This window comes from Ceratina calcarata, unplaced genomic scaffold (assembly GCF_001652005.2).
Source record: "Ceratina calcarata isolate Rehan_Ccalc_2016 unplaced genomic scaffold, ASM165200v1 scaffold48.2, whole genome shotgun sequence".
NCBI classification, from domain to species: Eukaryota; Metazoa; Arthropoda; class Insecta; order Hymenoptera; family Apidae; genus Ceratina; species Ceratina calcarata.
The window spans coordinates 2222657-2250643 of record NW_017172225.1 but is presented as its reverse complement, the minus strand read 5'-3'; the positions used below and the strand labels follow the sequence as shown (position 1 = coordinate 2250643).

Genomic DNA, 27987 nt, shown 5'->3' with positions numbered 1-27987 from the left:
GTCTCGGGTGTTCGGAGTGATCAGTCCTAATTGTAGTGTGCTCCTGAATGTCGACCGGTGACCGACTGTTTTGATGTGCCCCGCTGTTAGTCGCTTGAACGAGACGAGAAAACATAATCGGTTCGTCTGTGAGTGTCAACATACTACCTCGATCATTAAGAAATACGTCGTGTCGTACAGATTTTGTCCTCACGTTTGAAACGCGTAAACTCAACCGGTCTTTCGGGGCTCGCGAGAAGTGTGTCAAAGTCGATGTAACGTGTTACTGTGCGTCCATAGTCAATCGCAGCCGCAAGTGTCTCCGGGGACGTCGGATACACGGATCCTCCCGAAAAATGGTGAGTGACAAAAGAGCACTCGTTATTATTTCGTAGCACCGTAATCGGTTATTATGCAATGGCGGGGAAGGGGAGCTAAATGGCTCGTTCGCGAGAAATCGTATCTCGTCGGTCTTCTCAAGTAAAACGTTACCGTGATTATTAATTCGGATCGCACAGCTCGAATCGAATTGCAACTGTGAATGAATCTTCCCTGATTGCAACGTCGATACACCGTGGCTTCGGAGTGCAATCAAGGTTATTACGTTCCCCTTGCCGTGGCTCATGAATGGATACTCTTTGCCCTTTAATCGCTGTAAAAGTGACAGAAATTCCATGGGATGCTGCGTCCGGTAAAAAGTCCCGCGTACATTCTGTCGTCTCTGAAAATTCAAACAAAACGGCGTCACAGATCAGACGTTTATCGAACGTTTTTGAATCGGCGCTATTTTTCGCTTTAGTATCGTTCATACTAGAGATTACTTGTCTCTGCCGAATCGGTCGATGCATGTTTTAATTGGAGACTTGTGATAAAATAATGACACTCCTTTCGGGGCGAGGCTTATACCGAAACCCTCTTTTACTTGCAGAAGTAGGTAAAATCCCCCGGCAAGTATATACGGGAGATGCGTTTTAGCATTCGGTCAGAGTCATTGCCGCGCTTTATAAATATTCAATTGCTGCGTAAACGCGTCGGATGCGACCGTCTCTTCACGTGCATCCAACGACGCTCTTCTTGCTTACGAATATGATGCGTGTTTCCTCCTTGGTCGACGCGTTTTCTACATACCAAATTCCAGTTCGATGCCGCGCGCCCCTTAAACGTTTCTCACTATGCATCTGCATCTGTTACGCGTCCCGTTAATTGCGCGATGTATGAGCCCGTCCTTAATTGTCCTCATGAATGTAACGAGCACGTTGTCTCTGTACCACCTTGACGGATAGCTAATTCAATGCCGTATCGCGTTTACAATTCCATAACTACAAATATTCTGTTCCAGCGGCTTTGTACCCTAACAATAAGTCAGTTTGATGTTATTTGAGAATTTAGCTGTAGGAAATTTCGAAATTCGTTTTATTCTCTCGGTCGCAAAGCTAGAAAGTAGAAACAAGTTTATCGTAGGTGAATTTCATGAAATAGTAAATAGAATTTACGTAGTTGCCGGTTTAGTATTATCGAGGAGACAGCTAGGCTCGGGACTGCTCATGCAAGACTTTTCATTCAGAAGTAATGGATTTCCAATAATTACGCTCACAACTAAAACCGGCTTCAAAGAATATTGCATATATATACATACGTATACATGCACGTTAGGGCAGGGGATTAAGAGTCAAGGGCTTGGATACTATTCTTTCCTTTTTGAACGACGACCGATTAAAGACTTGTGAATTGACGGATGACGCGTCAGAACGTTAACTTTCATTTCTCTGTTGCCGAAGGGCTTCCGCTTATGTTTTATCTCTGATATCGTTAACTTTCAGCTACGGAAACTGTTCTCTTCTTTTAAGAACGCGACCCAGTTCCTCGTTAAGCTCTTAAATGCAGCCACAGCAGAGAAAGCCAATGCACGTAATTTTTAGCAGAGTGCAGTTGCTTCAATAGATTCTAACTTCGTGATTTATAATGAATCCTCATTAACGAACTCAGTAATTTAAGCATGGGTTCAGTCTATAAAGTTTACACAATTTTCTACCACCATTTAACAAAATATGAAACGCATTTGGGAAGTAACGAACGTATCTCGATTTTAAGGAATGCTATTCTAAATTCGTTATGACGACAGGTCTCGAATCAATTTGCGAAAATACGCTTGATCGTTCGGGGTACGGTCGGAAAACGTTATTACAACATGGAACAACTAGTTCCTTAAATACCGATTCTGTTCCCGGGGTTCTCGTCACGTTCCGACGTCGTGTCGGGATTGTTTAGCAGAAACAAACGATCATAACGCGGTCGAACAGCGACGGGTATCTCGTTGCAGCTGTGAAAACACCGGCTCTCTATCCGTGTATACTCTCGTGCCTCGCGTCTATTTTCCACACTCGGGTTCGACTCGTGTTAGCAGACACGAGCCAAGATTCGCCTAGTTCTTGCGGGACGAGGAAAGAAACGAGTCGCTTTCGCGAGGGAACGGCATCCAAGAATGCCGCGGCATTCATTCATTCATTCCATTATAGTTACGATCTTCAGACGTCCTGCATAAGAAATATTATCAAATATAATAGAGAGTGGATCGAATTCTAAAGATGCGATACAATGAATCTTAGTTTGTTTCGACAAAAGAATGAACTATTTGGTGGGGTTCCGTGGCGATTGTATCGAGTGTCGAACAGACGAAAGCGATTTCTTATCACACTGTTAAGGCCATCGTTCCGCGAAAACGGTGTGCAATAACGTGCGATATGTGGAAATTAAATTTTCAGGTACTATTCGTAGAATTCGGTGTTTCTGTCGGAATTTAGTAGTTAGAGATTAGAGTGCTCGGTGGATGAGCCGGTGCAAGAATGTTATCGGAGAATAGAGTAGAATTATAGTTTAGTGCAGCTCAATTTAGTTTTAGTATTACGGAGTTCTAGGGAGAGTTGAAATTATCGTAGAAGCGTAGGACAAATTTCATTTTCAACTTTGCTAACTTAATCATCAGTAAATCTGATGAAAAACCAGTCGAATTTAGTATCCTTCGATCCGCAATTGTACATCACGCGCAGGATTACGAGAACGTTGGGATAGAATAGACGTATAAAAGTTCTAGTGTAAAATGATACAAAATTTGTAGAAAAGAAATTAATTTCGACATCGATCGTGCATCGTGTTGGAACTTGTGGTAATTTCCACGGAAGAGGGTCTACGATTATGCAGGAAGCCAATATCTTCTGAAAACTCGAAACCGAGCCATCGACCTCTGGCGAGGTATCGGTTTTTCCGCGATCACTGGGTCTAGGTTATTCGTTTCCCGGCGCAGGCCACGGGATAATTCTCGGCATTCGTCACGCTCGAAAGTGCCGCGAAACGATCCGAGGGAAAGGGTTTTCAGGTTATCGGGTAACAGATATTGAATCTAGATCGGCGATAAATCGTTGGATGGTAATTATCGACCGCGACTTAGGTTTCACCTATACACGGTGAGACATTAAGGAACGTCCTCAGGAATAGAAATCCACAGGATTAAAATTAACAAGAAAATAACGTGATTTCTATTAATTTTATTATATTTCATAAGAAATACCAACAGAAATAATTTCACAGTTTTTATCAAGTGCAAAAATGAATTTATTCCTCAAACTTCGTGAGGATTTCTTTGCTTTTATTATACAGCTTCAGTAAAGAGAAATTTTATTACTTGTAAGCAAGCAGTAAGAGAATAGATTTAAGGATGTATTGGCTATACAGTCAATCCCAAAAGTTTATGCACTTTAGAAACGCATTTTTTAAAAAGAAATCAGACGTCGGAAAAACATTGCTAATAATAAACAACAAAAAAAATTTTTCGATTTTTCCGAGATTTTTCCAAGGGGTACCCCTTCAATTTCTTCCAAATTTTCGTTTTTGGCTAATAACTCTCAAACCGTTGAATCTACGGGAAAATTGCATAGGACCTTTTTTTGTAGAGGACAACGAGATCTACAATTTCCATGTAAAACTTTTTAGCATTATTCTTCTGACGTTTGATTTCTTTTTAATTATAGGAAATGCGTTTTTCTAAGGTACATAAACTTTGGGATTGACTGTATAGCCAATACATCCTTAATGAAGAAGCATTGTAGAACTGAGAATTCATACGAGATATTTTTCATCAAATGGTCGTAATATTCATATTTTAGTGGCTCACCCTGTATGCAGAGATTAGATTAGACCCCGATAAGGCCAGCGTAATTTATTTCGTGCCTTTCTTGAGACTCGAACGAGCAAAACGATATTCAGCCACATAGTCCACTGCGTTTGTGCTGTCTACACGTTCGCTTCTTGCGGTTCGCTTAATTTAATTACAAACGCTGTTTTATGATACCGATCATGCGGAATGCGAGACCCGTTCTGAGTCGATATTCGTTGCTCGAGTCTCTTTAAATTGCTTTTCAACAATTTTCTAGTAACTAGGATCCCAGACTTTCATTGAGGATAGTGTAGAAGTGTGTACTTTGATCAGTAAACGATGGTAGAATATGCTGAGAGTAAATAAGCGTCGTACTTTTTGTGACTCCTTTAGTTATTCCCCAGTAGGACATTGTTTAATTATTCAGCAACCCTCTCCGGGGCCGAATGAAACTAGGCGTGAAAAGGGAGTCGCTCTTAGCGTGAGGATGCGAATGAAGAGGGTGGTCTTAGGTTTGTCTAGCTCTTCGTGTCAAGTGGTAGTTGTTTATTGCCATTTGGGATACATCCAGCTGTAGTTCTTTGGTTGGAGCCATGCTATAAGTGATTTCTCTGAAACGCATCAGAATTTTACTTCTCACGTCGGAGAACATAAAAATCACAGAACTAAAATACGATCAAACATTTAACACTAAATCTACCGATGGCGATCAAATGACCGCTTTTTAAAAGTTGATTATAGATAATACAGAATTTAGCATAGGCAATAAAACACAAAATAATTACCATGTAATAATTAAATAATATAATAAAAAATAATCTCAAAAGCGGTCATTTGACCGCTGTGGTAGGCTGAGTGTTGAACAAGTAAAACGAGAAATGTAAAAATGTACTTTTATTTTGAATCGTGATTTATAAAATCTTGGAGCAGATTTTTTTACGGCTGGCAGAGAGTATCATTTCGAGAGGGCAATTGAGCATAATCGAGGGACCAATTAAAGCACAGGATACTTTTTGTGAGAGAGTTAGCGACGTGGGCACGGGCTTGCGTCGTCTCGTTAAACAAATAGGACAATCAAAGGGATCCCTCTCTAGATTGCAGGGAAACGATGCGGATGAGTCTAATAACTCAATAAAAAAGGGTCCCTCCTGGCTTGTAGGGGGGTCGTGGACCGTGCGGAGGTCGCCCGGAAAATCGAACAAACCGGGTCACAGCTTTTGCTTTCAAATTAAACTTCGCCTTGCACTCCGCTTATGATTTTGCTCGAAAAATGTTCTCATACCAGTCGTTCGACGAACGTGAAAATAAAAATAAAACAGCGTAAGCTTCGACTGGTACAATAGAGTGTGGGTTTCAAATGAAAGTTGTCTTTAGTGATTTTATTAAAAGTTTCTGTACGATCACGACGATCGAGAATGAAAACTCGAATCGAGAAAGTAATTAGCGTTGATCGCTGTTCCAGCAGGGGAAATTGCGAGAATCTCGATCGACGGGTTGATTAGATTTTTAATTAAATACTGATAGCCTAAAGGGGATTTAATTTGTCGTACAATAGAACTTTCATTTATTGAATTGACAATGAGGATTCGAATTAAGCCTTGCATTATTTGTAGCTAGGATTTGGTGGAACAAGTGCATGGTATGGGTTGGATATGATCTGTGTTGACTTATACTTTGATCGAGATTAGACAAGCGTCGTTTGAGTAGCTTGCTTGCTTCCTTGGAATCGTGGAATGACAACTAAATTTGTTTGGCCTCGTTATCAGCCGCGGTGAGGATTTTCACCGAGTAACTTTAGACTCGAGGAACGCCTTGAGGAAGCACACCGTATCAGTGTGTGTGTGTATCTGTTTACTAAGTATATCTTGCGATATGTTAATCGGGATTGGGAGTGGCAGTAGCTTCTCCTGAACATAATTCGTCAGAAAATCTTGTTCACCTTCGCGAAGGAGAGACAATAATTGAAGATGCACATGGGAGTGGCGGTAGAGTTTTTTTTTATCGGATTAAAGAAGACGCGAAAGTTCTGTCATTTTAATTTCGAGAGACCATAGGAAATCGATATTTTCGGGAATCAGGAATGAGTGTAATCTGATCGGATAATTATCGGAGCTTGTTCACGGCGATACGTCGACGCGTGTATTCATCCTCTTATAGTTATAATAATCCGATTCTTAGAGCAACGCAAAGCAGCCACGAAACGTTAGGCTGCTTTGCTTCGCCACCGATCCGAAACTCGCTAACGTAAAAAGAAAAACTCTATTTTCATGAATCTTAGAATCAGTAGGAAATTGAATCCATAAAACGGATACTGTCTGAATAAATAGGAAGAACGTATTTGGACGATTTAATGATATCGCGGAACGTACTCTTCCCAGTCTGGAGCTTATCTATGGAGTTCCGTGGGAAATTAGATTCTTGACTGATGGTGAGAATGAATTCTTGAGAGGGGTTTATGGCACGACGGTAACCAGAACGTGGCAGGACATGGGTTAGCATTTGTTTAGACAATTTAAGCGGTCTCCTGGAAACGACGACGTCGTCGACGTCCCGTTCCGTTCGAAGGAAGGATGGGGCTGGTTTTCCCACGCATGCGCCCCTTCGCCAGTCGATAACACCCCCGATACGGCATAGCACCAGCACCCGAGCTGTAACCAGCCCCGTTGCCAGCTGCAACATTGACACACCGATCCACATTACTAATCTCAGTGTCATCCTGTTAGCTCTTGCCTAGAGACGGCTACGTCGTGTTTAGGAACAGTTTAGGAGATGAGGATTTGAAACCGTTTAGAAATTCACGGTCGGTTGAAGCGACAGAGGTTTATCTCAGCTCCCGTTGAATAGGAAAAATCGACTGTGAAATCATTTGTTATCTTTCGTTGCTTAGCTGGTAGGTGAGTTTGTTAGATTTCTGATATCTAAGCATTCGTTTGCACAGTCGCATTTTTTATCAGCAAATAAATCTGCAACTTGCCGCCGTTCTTGGATATTTCACCGCGGTTTGGAACAGGAACGTTTGTTTTTCATAACACTCGAAAATTAATCGCAGAAGAGGTTTCTAATTCGAGACAGCAGGCTCCACTGCGGTAGGTTTGTAGCAGACGTTCGTTCCGCAGGGATATTGTCAGGGCGCCAGTGCACAGCGGTGCGATTTCCCCGCGAGTCGATCGGAATTGCTCGAATTAGACCAGCCGGCACGACGCGCCGGTGTCGACGAACTTTGAACACACTGAATCACGGAACACGGGTTTGTTGTTTTTAACTTTCCCAATTCGACCGGGTATTTTAGGACTCCAGACCTGTCCCCAAGTTTTATCTCTCGAATCAGACGGTTGATCTTTATATTTTTCTTAGAATTTTCTGAGTTCGTATTTTTTCGTACCAAGAATTGCATTCGTTCCCTGAGACTTTTAAATTTTTTATTAATCTTCTTTCATTAATCCACAAGTACTTCTCACATTCATTCATCGCCATTGCTTTATTGTGTCCTCACACGGTCAATCAAAATCTCTTTGATCAATCAGCCTGAATTATTATTAATTCACGTATTCAATGCAAACATCGCCAACGACGATCACTTCGCTTTGTCATTGGCAATCCGTCGTTTAGAGCAATGATGCGATTGCGTTATGGTCGACGCTGGGACCGGTCGAAAGAGTTCGATAATTGTTAGAGGAGAAAGGGGGGCTCTTTGGATTTTAGGTTCACGTGGGCCGACGTTGCGCGAGACCGTTTATCGACTTTTACCTCGTCGGCTCTTAATCTAGGTAACGAAACAAGAGAAACGAGTTGTCCTTTCTCTGAGAGGACCGTTAGCCCGGTTTCCAGCTCGTTTCGGAAGTGAAACAGGTGCCTGTTTTACGTGCGAAACTCGTCCCTCAGCCTCCGATGCGATTAAGAAAAAAAGAAATTGATATACGTTCGTCCTACATTTACTTATTTTCTAGATAATAAATTATAGCAATTTTCATACTGAAACGAGGATAATGAAGATGGCACCGTTTACTAAATAAAACTCTTCAAACGTTATACGACAAGTTCCTACGTAATGACTTTAATGATAGATCATTTCTTTCCTCGTCTCTGATTTTCGTGAAATTGTCTCAGACTCAACACCAGCCAGCTGAATGCCTCTCTAATTGATATAATTGAAGATGAGAATTTGAAATTTGTAATGCATAACCGTGTCGCCTTTTGCCGAGGCTTGCAATTATTTAAGATTGGTAGAACACGAGTGAAATGAGAGACGAGCAACAGATTGCGGACCGGCGATGGTCCCCCGCGTTCGTACGATCGTCGCATCGACGGTTTATCCACTGGCGGGCTTAATTTTGCTATTAGCATTTCTTTCTGATAAATTGAGCTCGTTAAGCTCCTCTACTTCTTGAGCGCGTTGAGGAACAATACCGTTCTGTCGTTCCATGTAATGTTCCTTCTGTTCTGTTACATTGACTACGTTGTTAGACTTGATTCGTCGTAAGAATTTGCTTGTTAAATCATTTGTATCATGCACATTGCTACGTAGGATAGAACACGTCGTCGTCAGGCCGAAAGTAACGACGCTGGTTTTAATAAAATGAATAAGCGATGAGGCGTCTGGTTTAACGATTCAGACGGCATAGACTTTTAACATCTGAATCATCATTGCGCATAATTATGGAAAGGGCGCGATATTCCAGACGCGTTCTGAGCTTCGTTAAAGGCCGTTTTTGCATTCATCGCGAAAACTTTCGCCCCTCTTTTGGCTCGTTTACTCGAGATGGGCCGGTAATTCGGTTATTAGCATATCTCCTGGTGAATTGAACTCATTACCTCCGCGTTCCCGTCCCGTTCCCCGTAGTCTCCCGTAAATAAACAATGCTCGTTGCGAGGCCAGCATTGTCGACGGGCAAGGCTTTTGTGCATCCACGAGCACAAAGGAGAAATCAGATCGAGCCTGGTTCTCGCATCGACGTTGATCAGTGACTCGATCATCCCGGATATCTGACGCACTTTCCTGCTTTCGTTTTAAAAGAAATCGCAGTTACGGCGAAAGGAATTAGAAATTGAAATCGACGATCAATGTGAAGATCATATATGGAAAATATTCGGACATATAAATTCCTGGAGAGTTCTGACCGAATCAATAAAGAATCGCCCGAGATGTCGAACAGATACGTTTGACCAGCTCTTCATCTGTTGAATCGAAATCGTTTTTCATTCGAATCTCCACCGTTTATACCGCGCCTCTCTGTTTCCCTATGCATACGAGATTGAGCAAAAAAATAAAAGGGGATGGCGTTCGCAACAAAGGCCACCTGTCGTGACCGCTCGACCCATGCAAATCAATTTTCATACTCGATCGTCTGCGTCCGCCCATCCCGATGTGTCCCCATCACTTTTACGAGCATCCTCTGTTTCTTCCCGGGTTTTATACTCTTCCCTCGCGAATTCTTTACGTTTTATGATGCATTGTCTGACGATTTGTTAAACGCGATCATGAATAGTGTTCGCGAATCAGCTAGACTTAGTTTAATGCATGCTGATGGTACAGTTAAGAGTTCAGTTAGAAATCTTCGGAGACGGAGAATTAATGTATGTCGTGGTATCAATTGGTCTGATTCAGACGTTCAGTCTTGGAGAGAGAAAAATAAATAAAGAATAGAAAATGTGGCAGTAGGATTAGAACGCAGTCTATCTAGATAGCTTTGATCGATGTTAATAAGAACAGTGAATATTATCCGCGTTCGATTCCGCTGAGAATCTGAAAATCCTTCGATGAATCCGTGTCGGTTCAAATCAGGCAACGGTTTATTTGTTCGACGGGGTTTTATGTAATAAACCAAGCCGCACGTTTCCAAGACGTTACCTCGGCTTTCACTTACCGTGTATTAGTTTATCGACATCCGAGTAGAATAAACTTTATGCTGAACAAAAATTCTGCTTTTCCATGCATCCTCTGTGTTGAAAATAAATTTATTTTCAACGTTTGGACGGATCGTGTTTGATAAATTTTGTAGATTTATTAGGAAATTAATTATAGAAAATACAAAATGAAAAATGCATCATGAAATCCACTCAGAGCAAGGAGACTCGTGTAAAACTTGAATTAAATCAAATTTAAACTCAAATTTAAATTGATATTGTGACAATGTTTAGTTAATTGGTCTCATAGTTAGGACAGATGAAGCTCAGAGTTGGACACGGTTCCGTGATAAGCCGATGGTACGATAAGAAACGGGCAGGAGAGGAACGACCCGCTTTCTTCTGCGGACACGTAGTTTAGACCCGGTCCCATATCTGCGGCCCGTTTACCCAGTTCATTATGCGCATGGATGCGTGAAAACGCGATCGTCGTCGCGATTTCACGTCGAGCCAATTTCCTCGCGACGTGTGCCGTTGCCCGTGAAAAATTAAACCTCGCAGCGTGACGAAACGAGCGAGCGTACCGCGTGCCCGGTCGTATTTTTACATCACGGACCAGGATGTCCAGGGACGGTAATAATAATAATAATAATAGACGTCGTTACAGCGCGGATTCAACATTCAGGCTTCACGCTCGAGATTGACAAATCGTTCGAGGTTGAATGGTTTGACAAACAATTTGCACGGTCAGGTTTTATGATTATTTCTCGAAGCCGACTTTATTCGTGCATGTAGTAAAGGAAAAAACAAGCGGCGACAAATATATTTCGAGCTCTACATGGATGTGATAAGAATTTCTGTACGTGGTTCGGATTAATTATGATCAACAGTAGATATACAATTGGGTTGGCAACTAAGTGATTGCGGATTTTAAATAAGAAGTCTATCGACAAACTTCGCAATTATTTAGTTGCCAACCAAACAATTAAAAGAGGAATGCTTAAAGTCGTGTGGCTATCGGTCCAGCATCAAAAATCGAGTTTCCTGTATGAAAAATGCATTTTTCCTGGCCACTGGCCATGACATAAAAAATTCGTATTTCCATCGATAAGATCGTCGCCGCGTCTTATAAGAACGCGTGTCTAAATATACGAACCGCGAGGGTCTGCGAGTAGTCGTCAACAAAAATCTCAGTGTGCCGCTTAATTGGCGGTGATCGTTCATCCTTGAAACCGCGGCTTCGGTCTCTCGTTCACTCTTTCCTTCAAGGCTGTACCTTCTTTTTCTGGATACGCGCGTTCGTCTGCGCGCAAGAGTAAGCTTACGGGACGACAGGTCTGTTACATCAGTGTAACGGTATGTTATCGAGCATCATCCCGGTTCACCGCGTCACGAGTTCTTCGGGTGAACAGCTTGCAACCCGGAGTAGAACTCGCCGCGATTCTCGTTACTTCCTACGTTTTTTCCTCACTCCGATATTAATTTCAGTCGTTTTTTTTTACCACGATCGAAACGTTACAGCTTCGGATCGTACGTACAATGCGTTTCTTTACGCGAACTCGTCGTGAGTCTACTCCTGAAAAACGTGATTGACGGGCGAGAAGCATGAAGGACAATCTATAAGCGATTAATCGACGTTTAATTGACGGCCCCCTTGAACGGTTCTGCATTTCTCGTGGCAGGGATTTCGAAGTTCGTTAAAAACAGCGTTTTCCTACCGTCGAGGATCGAAACGAAAAGCCCTCGAGACGACGGCGACGGTGGTTCCGTCTGTTCACCGAGCGTGAAGTGAAAGCCTCCTTCGGTATTTTTTTTTATTCTTCCTGTTTTTGCTTTTTCGCGTGTTGAAACGCGCCGGTCTCGCGATTACATCGCTGCGATGCGAAATGCATTGTAAGGATACTCGAGTACAAACGCTTATCGATTTTTGAACAGAGTCCTTCTCTCGCCTATACGAAAGACTGAAGTACGGTATTAATGGGTCTCATGACTTTTGCCATTCGTTTATTAATCACAGTTCAGCCAGTTTTACAACGCAGCAGCGGCTGGAGAAGTAGATTTTTCATTGTTAGAATTCAGTTAATTGATGTATTCATATATCTATTCTCTGGTAGTACAAATATACAAATGTATATCAGTTAGATTGCATTGGAGTATCGAAAATAACTGTTGAACTTTTATCTATAGACTATGAACAGATTACAGCTGGTTGATTTCGTACGCATGACAGTGTATCTCAGAATGACTCAGGTACATGAGAATCACTGTGTCTAGTGAATGATTACGAGCATGCGAGAAAGTAGGCACAGCAGTTATATCATTAATGATCGACGAACTCGCGTTCCCTAGATATACAACGGCAATCCGTAATTCGAATAGTCCTAGAATCTGAGAATTATTAATCAATGATCACGGTACAACGTTCTATCCGTTCATTTCTGCTGTGCACCTTTTTCCTAAATCTCTGGGTATCGAGCCTCAATTCGTTTCCACGATTCAATAAACCATCGATCAATCTCGCAAACCGCAAACTTCTTTTCACTCGAGCCAGTCTTCACGTTCTGTCGAAACCTGGTTATTATGCAAATTTTCTTACAACACCGTACATCTCCCATTATCCGTGATTTTCAAAAGAAAATCCGATTGCATCACTTGGCGGATCCTACAATCTTCAGAAAATAGCAAATCCAGCGTAGAGACCGGTCGAATCGGTTTGCTCTTTTGTCGCCACGAATCGATTATCGGTATCGTACAATTTAGTTGAATGGACGTTCGATCGATCTGGTCGCGTTGCTTCGGACAATGCGACGGCCGGGTTAACGGGAACAGGCCTGGTTCACCGGAAAAATAATTACGAATGCGTAAGACGCATACGGAAAGTGCAATTATTACGGTCGTGCGCGTGCAGAATGCACCCGGAGACATGCAGTGCAATATCCTGGTGTAGTCCGTTATCTGAATCTGAATAATCAACTCGGCCTTAGTACGGCAAATTAAACTCCGGTATTTTTAAATCATAATTAAAGGAACTCATTTTTTATTTTATTCGTATCTGCATAGATTGAAAATATGAAAATCTGAGATTGAGTCACGTTTTTCATCGTTGTGAACTCAAGGAATTTTTCGTTTTCCCTGGTTGCGTGCAAATTGCGTGAATGAAAGACGGTTTTACCGGATTTCTTACATTTTTCATGAAGAGGCCGGGAAGTGTTCCTTGTTCGAAATTCCGGTCACGTGAAATTACGTTTTTCCCAGACAAACCCTTAATTACCGCGTCTAGTCTCTGATTGTGAGTCATAAGCAGCACTTCCTCTAAGCAAGGATTTTATATACTGTTATCGTACCGTGTCGTATATTCACCGTAACAGTTATACCTCTCCGTCTGAAAACCACAGGTGAATCAAGTGGCCTTCGATTATATTGGATTTGTGAAATAATGACTCGTCTGATGATTTTATCAGAATTCTTATAAGTAATTTATATGGTAGAATCGTATCGAACATGCGAAGAGCTACGATCATTCTTTTGTCTCTGAACAACGAATTTCGAATCTCGTTCAGTTTTGAAGCGAGTAAAAATCTGTCTTTTGATCCGATGGAGGCGAGCGTGGACGTTAAAATGGGACGCGAACGTGTTCGATGTCGGATAATGGGCGATCGTTTCTCACAAGAACGTTATTACAGAACTTGTTACCGATTACGCCATATTTCAGTAACGATGTCTAGCATTTTTCGCGCGTGTATCAACGCGCTCCCTTTTTTTCCTCCACGGAGAGAACCGGGACAGAGGGAACTCCGTTCTCTCGGCTCGCTAGACCCGTTCTCGATCAATGGAAACGCACGATCGTCTTTCCCTTTTACTGCGTCTGCTCTGATAATCAGATTCTTTTATACGGGACCGAAATCGCGTCACGTCCACCCGAAGCGAAGACAGTCCCACAGATTTTCATTCATAATTCATATTATACATTAAGATTCTTCATATCTTTTTAATCATGCCATCGTTGTGTCATTTTTTTAAATCATGGAATATGTATAAATAGAAACAGAGTGAAACTGCATAGGATCAGAATCATAGTTGACGCAAGCTTTAACAATTTTCCCGTAGATTCAACGGTTTGAGAGTTATTGGCCAAAAACGAAAATTTGGAAGAAATTGAAGGGATACCTCTTGGAAAAATCTCGGAAAAATAAAAAATATTTTTTTTTTGTTTATTATTAGCATTGTTCTTCCGACGTCTGATTTCTTTTTAAAAAATGCATTTCTAAAGTGCATAAACTTTTGGGATTGACTGTATAGCCAATACATCCTTAATTCCAATCAGCGACGCATATCTCACCGAAATAATCCCTCGAAATGGTGCAATTAGCATGTAGTAATTGACTTAGCAAATTGCGCCTTGAGAACCTCGGCAAGGAAACGATTCTCGGCATCTCCGATGCGACAGTCACTTTGAATGGCGTCTCCTGGCTCCTGGAATTTTAATTCAATCGCGGTGAAACTGAATGGGGAGATCTACTTACCTTCATGGTACCCGGTACGAAAGTGAGCACAAAATCCTTGAACGCCTCTCTCGGCACGTGTGATAAACGTTGGTAATTTACTCGTTTATCTAATTAACACCCCGTTTTCTCACTGTACACTAGCATTGGGAAATCGGTGGACAGTCGAATCAGGTGCACTGACAGTACTCCTGAATTGTAGTAGAGTTCTGATAGATACAGCTCGTCGACAAAAGCCAAGATTCAATTAGAAAAGTCCTTTTTGCTATCGCATAATATTTTATACACGAGTTCATGCATCAGACGTGAGACACATGCAGTAAAAATGTTGCCGTGAGGAACGAAATTGGTGCAACGATGAGATTTAATATTTGAAAGAGCGACGTTATTATTTATGAGGGCACATGACTGTGAGCGCCTAGTCCTCGTTCCGAGTGCTCTGTTCGCCGTGACGTTGTCTATTATTAAAACTGGGGCCCAGCCTTGACACCATAACGAAATTGTTCGGCCAGAACTCGATCTCGGTTTCCCACGAATGCTGCCAAATCGCGTCGCGTTTAATTCCGTCTCGACCGACAATTTTCGCCCGATCGTTCGCCTATTAATAATCGTGCCAGATTCGGCAAGATCGAGTGCCCATTTCCCTCGGCCGGTTATTGCGTTTCGACCAGTTTTACGCTCTCCGCGAAGCAACAGAAAATGGAACTGCTACGTCGTTACCGGTGACATATACATCGATGCGGGTACAGCATAATAAAACGATTTCGTAGCTTTGTACCGCTGCTGCTCAAGTCTCCACATGCCAGCTTCTTTTACGTAACCGTGCCAAATTCTTATCGGCTCTGCAAGCACGTCTGTGTTTGTTCTTCGGTTTTTATCGAGCTAATTAATTCTGGAATTTCAGTCCCTCGTTCCTTATCATTCTCTCAACGCAATTTGTCGCTTGTTTGCCAAATTGGATCATAAATCATTATGTAAAATTCTCAAACTTACTCCAGAATTTTTTGTCGAGGTACGCGAGAGATCGTGACAGTATCTGTGCAGGTGTTTAAACTTGTTTTTTAAATGTATGCAAGGAAGAGTTGAAAACCATTGCAATACCTCTTCCCTTTCGGAATAGAGGTGATCGTATTTTCAGCTCTCCCGTGACTTATCCGGCGATCGGTACGACCGTGTAACACCGTTATTAGCATCTCGATAAGATGGCTCAGTAACATCGAGCGAACGGGGGTTATCAGAGAGATCGTGAATTACGAGGCCCACTTGCGCGCTAGACTGATTTCCCCTCGTCAAGCCCAGCGTTCCAGATACATACGTATACTATATCTAATTGCAACCATCCGACCCAAACAGGAATAGAACTTTTAACTGACTGCGGTGTACCGCGTGCAACGTACTTCCTACTGTTACACCGGCACCGTTATTAGTTTCCTTTTCGGCTCTCTTAATCGTCGTTATTCCGAGCCGGGAGAAATTCAAATACCTGTAGCGGACGGGGACATTAAACGTTTTATGTCTTTTTCATTATCTGGGTCAGAGGAAATTGAGGATTGACACGTATGTCGACGATTTCTAAATCCCCAGTGCGAAAAGTGTTCTCGGAATTCTTTCATGATAGTTGCACGTGTATTTACTCTCATTCGTAAATCGGTGGACAGTTAACGAGAGCACACAACCTCAGTTTTTCTTGTCACGATTTCCTACGACCTTCTCGTCAATAAAAAAATGATATCGATTATAAAATATAAATTATTAACAAATATATAATAAATGATTTAGCTAGGTATATCATTTTAAGTTCCATCGGATTCGTTAACGAAACCACGTTGTAATAAAAGAAATGTACACGGACTGACGCACAAGCTTTGGCCTGGTTCCGGCAGCTTTTTCCGGTCTATTGTCCCGTTCTTCCGGTATCTAGCATGGGTTTTTTCGCTGGTTCAGAATCCTCCGCACATATTTTCTGCGACGGCTCGACTTCCGCATCGCGCAGAGTACAGAATGGAATCGCCGGTCAATTCCAGTAAAAATATTCGATAGCTACTCACAGCGATGATAATAAAGGCAATCATCCGTAGTTGCCTTCCCCTTCGCATCTTTCATCTCCCATTGTTCTTAGGATCTTAATTTCCTCTAACGACGCAGTCGCTTTTATTCACCCCCCATCCTTTCCCGACGAATCCAGTGCATTTACTATTACGTCGCTGTTCCCCGGTTATTTACCTATTTAATTGTACGCGATTGCCAGCCGTGTAATTTCTCTGATTCGCGTGCACGCTTCCTGGATTCTCGGTCTAGACTGCTCGAATAAAAACGAGCTTGCATTCTGAAATGATCTACCGAGTTTCGGATGGCTGCTCGTTACGTGATACGATTTAATCTCGTTCTTAATGATTAAAAATTTAGTCATGAACACATTTGTTATTCAGATAACAATTCAATTCTGAAACGTCGAATAGTTCTCAAATCTAATAAGGCAGTAAGAAAACTCTTGCAATAAAACATAGTGGAAATTGATAGGATCATCCATAGTTTCTTGACAAGAACCGAAGATTTAGGAATTAACCCACGGGGCGCTCCTCTCGGTTGTTAAATTCCAAGAGCGTAGGCTAGACGAAACTCGTCATCCGAACGCGGTGAAGTGAATTTAAGGCTTCCCGTCGAGGAGGCCAGGAGTAGGAACACGAGTCACGGATAGCTAAGCCAATAAACCGCAACGCAAACATCTGATACTCATTTCGTCTGTTTGCATATACGCTAACGGCCTGTTTTCGACGCCCGCTGCCGCGACTGCGGTTCGTTAGCAGACACCTCGCGTTCTCTCGCAATTGTGCAACTCTCGAACAATCTGCTAAGCGAACAGCCGAGAGGCGAACGCTTGCCGATGCGCTTTACGAATATTCTTATTCACTGAGAGAGACGCGACGAATACAATTCTGTTTGGATCTATTGCAGTGAGGAAAATAATTGTAAAGATCAGTAAATTATAATAATTGAATATGCTCTGCGTTTGTTGAAAATTCGTGTCGCGGCAAAGAGTCGGAGAATGGTGACGGGCGATGGGTGAGGAACACCCTGTTCGTTGAGAGAAGAAAAAAATAAATGAGAGAACCCGGAGGAACGCGTGTTTTTCAAATGTTCCCTGACTGGGCAGGTGCGGCCGACTGGTTCGGAAAAAAGGAGATAAAAGTAGGTCGGGATGCGAGCCAATGCAGATGCACGGTACATGCACCAGATACAGTTCACAGATAGATGTACTGCTGCCAATACGTTCCGCTTTCCTGTTCTCCTTCCTTTTTCTACCGTGCATCTCTTTACCGATTAATCGCCCACCCTCCGGTGATTAAATAAAATCCTTCGTTTGTTAAACGATACAGCGGTGATTAAAATATTTCATAAAATAAAAATTGTTAGCGAAACATGCGTCACTTATAAAGAGTCGGAAACAGGATAAACGGGCTGTTACGCTTAATGGAGTTCCAATGTCAAACGAGCTGTTCCGCGGATCGGGAAATTAAATGAAACGTTTCGAATGTCCGCAGAGGAAATGAAACCTCTATGCGAAATTTATATTCATAACACTTCTTACCCTTCGCTAGGCGCTCCTGATGTAATTTCGTGGCTTAGTTTTCACTAATCTTGTAGTGACAATTCTGTACTTTCATTGTTTTCTTATTTTTTTTTAAGCTAGTATTGTTATATTTTTGTATTTTTTTCTTTTTTTGTATTTATATGCTTCTATCACATATATGCTATCTATCCGTGAATTGAATAAATTAAATTAAAAAAAAAAAACTAGATCGCCTTTCATCGAAAGTAAAACGTTAATGTTATCAGCTAAAAAACTGTACTTTAAATATTGCAATATTAAAGCTTTTGATATCCTGTAGATTCTTATATTTCAACATTTCAATGAACAGTCTTTATATTTCGTGGAAATTTCATTTCTCTCACACCGGGGTTTCATATTGAAAATTCTATTTTCCGATTAATTAAATTCCGAGACGAGGAGACTTAATTCCTATTTCCGAGTGTCCACGATAAATGTGAAAATAATACTGCCGCGCACTAAGGCCCGTAACATGAATAATTCACGCGCGTATAAATTGGCCGACGAGAAAAACGATTCCGAAAATTTCGGTGGCCCTTCAATTTGCAGTCATCGGGCAGGACGTTGATCCGCGATTATGAACAGTGTCGTTAACAAACGTTCGATATAATTACAAGCCGCGGAGGGAGTAGCAAGGGACAGTAGGAAGGAGGAAAGCTGCGCGGAGGGTTCAATGTAACGTTAACGAGACTCGTGCCGAGGGTGAAAGGGACCGAAGCAGGCGTGTAAACAGCGACGATTCTGAAATGAGGGTTGAAAGAGACACACCCTTTGGCGAACCGCCACTAATTTCCATTCGACTCCCTTCTCTCCCTCCTGGCACTTCTTTTTTTTACTAGTTTTCACCCTTCAGAGGTTTTCGCACTCTCGAGCACGCTGAAAAATCCATAGAACCCTGGAGACGTGATTCTACGTCATTTTTCTGACAACGCATTATTTTACTCATGCTAGGCAAGATTCCGTTACCCCCTTTTTCCTAGGCAAATCGTTTCAAGTATCATCAGATTGAATCTTGTTTCGCATTGAGAAGATAACGTTAGAAACGTTTATCAAATCACGAATGTAATTCTCTTTTTGTGTCGAATAAATTCTCCGTAGTTACTGAAATTATCATTCGAATATATCACGCATTGTGTCACATTAATTCTTTTATGAAACGCTGCATATTACGAAGAAATAATGGCGATCAGAATATGTGCATTGAGAATCGGTTTGTAGCTGGTAATAAGTTGAAAGCTCGCGGAACTAACGGTGTAACACTGATCGAATTTATTTGGCATAAACCTCGCCATAAATAGAATTCCAACGTTTCCATTTGACCGGCACTCGCACGAGCCATGGTGATAGGCACGGCATGGATTTGGTACGCGTTTGAACGATCCTTTTACGGACCCTCGGTTATCAGGGACTGAGTAACGTGGTTCCCGTTCGGCCTAATGGTTTAACCCATTTCGCGGCCATTATTAGCGGATTCCATTCGGCTTAATGATACCATTGCGTTTCGCACTTGGAAATTCCACGCTACTATCATACCCATCGTGTTTCTCCTTGGCGTGGTAATAAAATTCCCATCAATGTTGTTCGCCGGAATTCAGTTCGTTTAAACTTCATTATTTATAATCTAATTAGAGACAGATATTATCGGGCCAGGTATTCGTGCGCGTTCCGGGGTCACCAGGGTTATAGTCTGCTCCAGTTCTTCAGTGAATTCGCTTCATAGTTCTCGCTTTTTCGTATGATAGATCAGACTAAATGAGGAATGAATAAATTCAGAAAATCTAAAATCAATGCCATATTTGTGAAAGAACGTTTATTTCAAGTATGTACAGGGTTAAGGAATCGATGAGGCGACATAGGGAGGCTGCGAACGATGACCCAGAACGCCAGATTTCTCTGGCTCGCGTACCGTGTTCTTCCTTCTCGGGTCTCTCTGCACAGACGAGATATACGAGCAGACCTTTCACCTTATGGACTCTTGTGTCCTACGTAGACTGCCATACCGATGTGAAAAATTAGTGCTGATTCGAGTGTCCCTTGTTCATGAATCGTGTTCGATTAAACTTAAACATTATCGAAGTAATATTGGAGACCATTTTGTTAAGGATCGTGAAATAATTATATCAAGATCTGTTTCCATTTATTTATTAATCAGAATTTAACATATTGGTATTGGTTTATACGTTAGGTTACAATATATATGATACAGAGATTCTTATTCTGTGTTCTTATTCTATGTAGTTCGCTTTCCTTCCTTCCTTCCTTCCTTCCTTCTGTTTCTTCATACATTATTGCTGCACATATGGGTGAACTGAAACAGAAAAGTTATCGTCAATATAAAAGGCAGATGTATTTACGAGCCTCAGAACCAAAATTGAAATCAAGATCCAAATCAAAATCCAAATGGTAATAGAAAACGAGATCAAAATTAAAATCAAGATCAAGATCAACATCGAAATCGAAACCATAATTCTGATGAGAATCAAAATTAAAATCCGAACCAGAATTAAGATGTGAATCAGAATCTCGAGATCGAAACCACAATCCTAATCAGGACCCAAATAAAAGATCGGTAGTTTCACCGAATAAAATAATACATGATCGCTGTTTTCGATCATATTTAGTTAATGATCGTAAAATAAAAATGCCAAGATTCGTTTTCATTCATTTATTAATCAGAATTTAGCCATTATTACAATACATTAGTACATCTTCTACTTACTGTAGTGAGTGCTGCTTTCCATAATCTGCTGTGATATGTGACATGGAAATTGTAACGGGGCGTTACGGCCTCATAAAACGGGAGATAAAAGAATTGGTTGATCAGTTTACTTGTGTGCCAGGTCTGTATTCGCGGTTTAAATTTGATTTACCTACTTTCGCACGTGCATACTAAGCGTACCTGTCTTCTTAGACCAGGCGTGCCGCGTTGCTTGCATTCGAGGTCGCATAAATTAAACCCGATGGCACGCTGAGCACTCTGAATATTTATAGAAAACGTTGCACGGTCAAATCCCTCGTATCACCGAGCGCAGCGTTGCATAATCGTTAAATAACGCTTGTTCCCGTTTGTTCTTCACAGGAAATTAATTATACCGACGTTCCAAACGTGATTCTGTCTTCCTCTACCGCATCGTGTATCAAACATCGAAAGAATTAATCTACGACTACCGCGGGCTTTTCAGAAATTCTGAAACGAGGATGAAACTATCCCAAGTCCCAAGTGCTTTCGCACTTTTCCATGTGAACTAACGAGAAAAAGTTGAATACTTCAGTTTTAGTTTTTTGACGGGTTTAAAAATATTCGACGGCACGTTCGTCTGCGAAACTTTTCAATGACTCGCACTCGAGTCGGGATATCGCGGATATCGAGGAGCGATCGCGGCTCACCGATATAAAATCGCTTTACGAGGCAGCGTGACCGATTTAAGACGTCCGTTCCCGGTGTTTACGCGCCCGTGCTGGAAAACAGGTGTATAAGTAAGCTTCGCGGTTCGCAGTCGAGCTCAAAACGCCGCGATATAATGCGTGGAATTAGGTAAAAGTGTATTTAAACCCAGAAAGGCCATTAACACGTCTCTCGACTTCAAGTTATAAAACTCTGAAGCGATCGATCGGGTTATTGTTGGGAAATCCATGACGACCATTGTAAATCGTAGGATTTAGAATTGGTTTATGACTGGTTTAAGGATAGCTCGCTGGGCCATTTCGTTTGCTCGCCCCCCAGGGTCCAAAGAGTCTGGAGAAAGAATTCTCTTTGTGCGCCATTTAGGACGATGACCCTCCAGCCAGCTGGTTGTATCCATACATAAATATTCTTAAATAGAAATAGGAAACATACAGCGTGTAAACACAGTTTCGAAGCAAATTGCGTGTAGCATTAATCGGGTTCAGGGACATTTAATTGCCGAGAAACGATCATTCATCGAATCCAGTTACCAGTCTCGTTATCTTGTCTGGACCTTCGCGAACGCCGTAGAAATCTTGTTCAGCGTCTGATGGTGGTCGTGCGTGAGATCTAACAGGGGCCGTTATAAAACGACTTATGAATCAATTAGTAGATTATGTACATGTAAGATTGAACAATTTACAACATCAGTTAAAAAATACTGTTTGTTTACAACCCAGATTAATTACATCCTGGTCTTCGTTTTTTTATTGAACGAGCCAGTACAGTTTTAGAGAATGAAACTATGATGAATCGTCATTATTACGTGTGCTCCGTTTAAATCCGGAGCAAACGTAGAGAAATGTGAATCGCCAGGAGGCAGAAGGTGATGCCGTTTCTCCTTTCATTTTCAGCCGGCGCGGTAGTGATCGTGGCCTCGAAGCGAGTCCTTTTACGGCGGGGACGAGCATCGAAAGCGGAGGAGAACCCTCCTCTTTCTCTCTCATCCGTTCGGTTCGTCGACTTAGGCCCACGGACAGACGAAAGAAGAAGAAGGCTGCCGCGGCCCAGACCGACGCAACGGGGAGAGACGAGGGAAAAACGAGAAGAACGAGCCGGGGAGTTCCATGAGAGAAACATCGAAAACTAGACGGCAGGTACAACAGCAGGAATGGAATAAACCGAGCGGGGAACTGTAAAAACCGGGGAGGAAGGGAATACCGACGGTGGGTCCTGGACGTCAGGTAGACCCGGGATGGAGTAGAAGGGGACAACATTTTTCGGGTCGGAAGCCTACGAGGGGAAGAGAGGAGAAATTGATTGATACGGTGGATAGTAAGAAATTGTGAAGATAAAATTGACGGTGGACAGAGATATCGGTTTCCGTGAAAAGTTTTCCCCGAAGGGAAAGAGGCTAAATGCCAGATAGAGGAGGGAAGCTGACGAGGAAGGTGGAGTAGAAAAAGGAAGAGGTCTCACAGGCCGAGGCCGAAGCCTCGGGGGAGAGGAATGGGTGCCGGGATGGGCAGGAGCGGCACGAGCGGCGGCTTCCTAGAGGCACTTCCTACGGGAACGCCGCTCCATGTGGCCATGCTCGGCCTGGACAGCGCCGGGAAGACCACCGCGCTGTATCGGCTCAAGTTCGATCAGTATCTGAACACCGTGCCCACCATTGGCTTCAATTGCGAGAGGATCCGCGGTGGCATCGGGAAAGCGAAAGGTAAAACGAATTTCCTATCGTACTCATCATTGATCTACGACAAACGCTACGGCATGGTCGGGTTCCATGTACATTTCAGTTATTCAGTGTGTTCAATACGTTCCGTCTATTCAGAGTTCTTTCATTAATTTTATAAAGCACGTTTCAATTTTAATTATTAGAGCAGAGAGTGAACTTATTTTTTTATAAAGTATTTCGTTCTAAAAGATAATTATGAAGATCTTGATGCCTTTCGTCGCTCGATAAATTCCATTATCTGATACGATGAAGGAAAACATTTCACACTCCTCAATTAAAAAGTATATTACCTCACCAGAAGTAATCCATACCTAATCGCGGATGAGGAAGAGTCTTACTTTAAAAATTGATAAAATATTTCGTTTTGGAAACAAATATATTTATCGATAAAGCACTTGATTTGAGAAACCGATAAACTCTCACTTTGTTCCGTACAAAGATATTAAATTGGCTGGACAATTTCGTTCGTACCACAAATTCTATTACATTTCATTTAGTGAAAAAGCCGAAATCGAAGCCGCGAGGTGAAACGATGACGGTGCGAGTTTTACGGTAATCGGGAATGAAATTATTGCACGAAATGACTGCTAGCCACGCTACGTCATAGCCACCGTGGCTGTTCGGAACATGCAAATATCGTATGTAACTGGACACGTAACGATTACGCGGCCAGGATAACGTTTAACGCGAACAGTTATTACAGTTATCGCGCACGTATACGTCCTGGCGGGATAAGTAGAATAAATAACGTCGGTAGATCTGATCGTCCCAGAAACCTTCTAGCATAAATTTCGCCAGGAAGTGAAAATTGCTGCTTCAACGGAGTAGGTCTTTTTTACCCATTCGCATTTTGTATTAACTGGGCCTCGAAAAGATTATCAGCTTGATGCATGTAAAACATTCTTTTTCACGCGGTACTATAATTTACCGGGGAATATCACATTAGTTGCTGTTACGCATTTCTAAATGACGAGACGATCGTATTAAATATTATGAGTTCTTTACGTTACGAATTTTCACGTTTATAAAAGTGAATGAGATAAAGATAGATGATTTTAGACGATACAAATTCAGACGTGAGAAACTAAACTCTGTGCCTCAAGCAAATAAATTAGAGTAAAAACCCTGGGAAATGTGTAGTACGAGCAAAACGGCAGTCGTATCGATTCCCATCCGTTTCTACGGAAAACGATCGGGAGTAAATGGGTTCCCGCTCGTGGTCTGTCGCAGGTGTGAATTTTCTCGTGTGGGACGTGGGCGGTCAGGAGAAATTACGGCCGTTATGGAAGTCGTACACCCGATGCACGGACGGTATCATATTCGTGGTCGATTCCTGCGACGCTGAGAGACTCGAAGAGGCGAAAATGGAGCTGACCAGGACGGCGAGGAGCCCGGACAACGCCGGCGTGCCCATCTTGATCTTGGCCAACAAACAGGATCTGCCAGGTAACGATTCCACCATATGTACGCGTATTCTACCTGTTACCGTGCTTCTTTGTGCTTTTGCACGACATAGATTTCGCGTTCCGTGACACGAAGTTCAACGGGCCTCGTCTCGTGCTTGCTTTAAAATTAATATTCAAAGGCACACGATCTTTCTTAAGAGCACGTAACGTCAAGTATAGTAAAAGTACCGATACATCAGGGATTTGTTCACGAATAAAAGATATCATTGAAAAATTAAGTCTGTTATGGTAACTCGCTATTTAGGTAACTTATCAAGAGAAGGCCCTACAAGAGGCTTATTTTAAAATAAGAATATGAAGTGAAAAAAGTATTATTCATTGGCTTTGATCATTATTATTTCGTTCTTTTCCATGGAAACTTATATTTTTCTTTACGGAAAATCAAAGTTCGAAACTTTATTATTTAGCTCAACTTGTATTAAAATCGTTTATATTTTGCAAATGCTATCGAGCTACCTTAAGCGGTTTAAAAAGCGCGATCTTGCTTCCGAAGACTTAGCTTAAGAGCGTAGGAACGAGTGGCCGAGTGCGTCGGTTTTTAAACCGTACGGCTTCCCCGCGAAGACTATGCGCGCACTTGACCGCAATTTATAGTGGAGCATGTTCAGATCACGGATTAGAACCGCTTGAATTTCTTTAACGCACGTTGCCCCTCGACGAGAATCTGATAAAACGTTGTTGCGTCATTAGCGAGATTATCGTTACATGCTTCCGTGTTATCCGTTTATGCAGCCTCTTATGTATTACGTAGCTAATGAGCGCTGAGTGAAAATATCGTGTAACACGTGTCATCCGTTTAATTCTACAATTTGCCACACCGGTCCTACGGATATAAAGAGTATCCTGCTTATCATTCATGAAATCTTGCCTCGTACCACGAGAACCAAATCGAGAAGCATTCAAGGATCCATTTGAAACCACCTCCCGAAACATTAATTCCGCAATATCATAATTCCGAATCAAGAAACACTGAAACCAAGGAACCATCCTAAAACCTTCATTAAAGGATCATTAGAAGATCACGAAAATTCCTAATCAAGAATCCTGTCATTACGAAGTCCTCATCGAGCATCCATGAAGCTTTCTTCAGAGTCCAGTCCCTATCGTTTGGACTGACCGAGCCGTTCGACGTGATGCCCGCAGGTGCCAAAGAGGTGGGCGAACTGGAGAAGCATCTGGGGGTCCTGGAGCTGGCCGGTATGCCGGGCAGCGCTTGCATCAGGGTGCAACCGGCGTGCGCCATCACCGGCGAGGGCCTCCACGAAGGTCTGGACACCCTGTATCAGTTGATACTGAAACGTCGCAAGCTCGCGAAGCTGAACAGGAAGCGGGCCAGGTAGGCCAGGTCCTCGGAGGACTGCACGTGTGTCTTTTGATGTTGCGAGCCGCGGACAGTCTCTCCTTTGGAATCGGCCACGCCTTCCACGGCGTCTTCATCCTCTTCCTCGTCATCCTGGAATGGCGACGACGGCGAGGTCTTTGAGTGAAAACGTGTACACGCACACGTGCCGCGATCCTCTCGTGTCGCGGACAGTTGATCGTTCTCGTCGGTGAACGATCCACACCCTCGTTCTCGTCGCTCGAACCCCACGGGCGAAGCTTGCCCGCGTTCTTTCGACGCGGACGATGCTTCTGAACGCGATCTTGGAGAATCGTGCGTCTCTCCTCGATCTGACGATTTTTCGAGTTGGAAGACAGTTTTGTGTCCTTCCAACGATTTGCAAAATGATCGATAAGATTTTTTGACTACCTTGGAATTTTTCTTATACGAAGACAGTTTTGGACAAGAGAGAATAAGAGATTTAAAACGATGGATTTGAAACGAGATTAAGACTATTTAAGACGAGATCGAAGCTGGACTCGGTTCCCGCAGACGCGGGATCGCGGTCAGAAAAATTTTGCTACAATGACGTATCGAATAGTAGGAGGATTGTGGAATGCGACAACGAAACAAGTGCTTCTTCACCCGCAAAACGACCCGAGAAGCTCTATTTTGGCAAATTTTCCATCGCGGAACGTTTCCCATCGGGGAAACTTTTCTAACGAGTTTCGCTCTCGGCCTCGGCTCGTTATCGGTAACGAGCCCCGGTCCCGCTTAGCTCCCGCGTTTCTCGCGATTGATAACGACTGAAAAACGTAAGAATGGGACGCGACACCAGGCGACGGAATTACGTGTTTTGTTCGCGAGAAAAAGATCAGGAGTTTCGTGATAACAGGGGGGGCGACTCCGTTCTTCGATAACGAATGCCATTGCATCGACTATTAATACAATGCTGACGCGGTGGTCCGGGTCATCGAGATGGATATTAATAACGATGATCGTGAGGCTTGAACGATTAATTAAAAATCATCGTGGCTGGCAACAGATTGTATTTCTGCTGGCATCGAGAATTTCTTAGTGTCTTCGGCATTTTTAAGGGAGTTTACTTGGTAATTAAATTAACGGTAACATTTAGTTAAAATTTTACATGAACTTTCGTTTGTATATGAAAAGGTTTATGTAAAAATTTCAAGGCTCTTCATTGTTTTATAATCGAGATATAACGTTTTAAAGATTTGCGAATTTTACATATCATATGCAAACGAAAGCCCATGTAAAATTTTAACTAAATCTTATCGTTAATTAAATTATCAAGTAAACTCCCTTAATACAAGTATTGAAATTGAAGAAAAACTTAAAGTATTGAAATTAAATTAAAAACTGATTGTCTTTTATCAATCATTTGGTCGTTTCGTTCGTATCAGGATTTTAATTATCACTGTCGTATACGTGAATAAAAAAGGAGAATTTTTGCCACGCGAGGAACCGCGTTAGTTTACTGTGAGACGATCGCGTTAGCGAAGACGTAGGTGTATGGTAGTCCGCGATTCGTAGCGCTCGAGGTGAGATCGTGGACCTAGGCGTCCCGGCGACGACCGTGCCTCGCCAATTTTTTGCACCTTTATACCGTGTAAGGAGAGAACAAAAGAAAAATAACCGCGCAAATAGATTGTCGCGGCTTCTTCCCGATGGACGGAACCTTTTTTGTAAGAGAGGAGAAAAAAAAATGTACATGTGTGATAACGACCCCTATCCTTCCCTGGTTTCCTGTTCAACCACGTGCACGCGTGAACAGGCGAATGCGTATTTCTGCTGTGGGAGAGAATCGAGAACCAGGACCGATCGTTTTGAGCTTTTGATCGGAGACATATCTTCAGGAAAGGGTAACAAGGCTCTTCATTGTTTTATAATCGAGATATAACGTTTTAAAGATTTGCGAATTTTACATATCATATGCAAACGAAAGCCCATGTAAAATTTTAACTAAATCTT

General features: G+C 42.3%; 1 protein-coding gene across 1 annotated transcript; it reads left to right on the top strand.

Annotated features, from left to right (window-relative positions):
* Window positions 1-7: 7 nt before the first annotated feature.
* On the top strand, window positions 8-27875 carry Arl4 (ADP ribosylation factor-like 4). The gene is made up of 4 exons (XM_018029422.2): window positions 8-338; window positions 22385-23190; window positions 24439-24654; window positions 25818-27875. Exons 2-4 carry the CDS (start codon window positions 22980-22982, stop codon window positions 26012-26014), a joined length of 624 nt encoding a protein of 207 aa, XP_017884911.1. The 5' UTR covers window positions 8-338; window positions 22385-22979; the 3' UTR covers window positions 26015-27875.
* The last annotated feature ends 112 nt before the right edge of the window (window positions 27876-27987 follow it).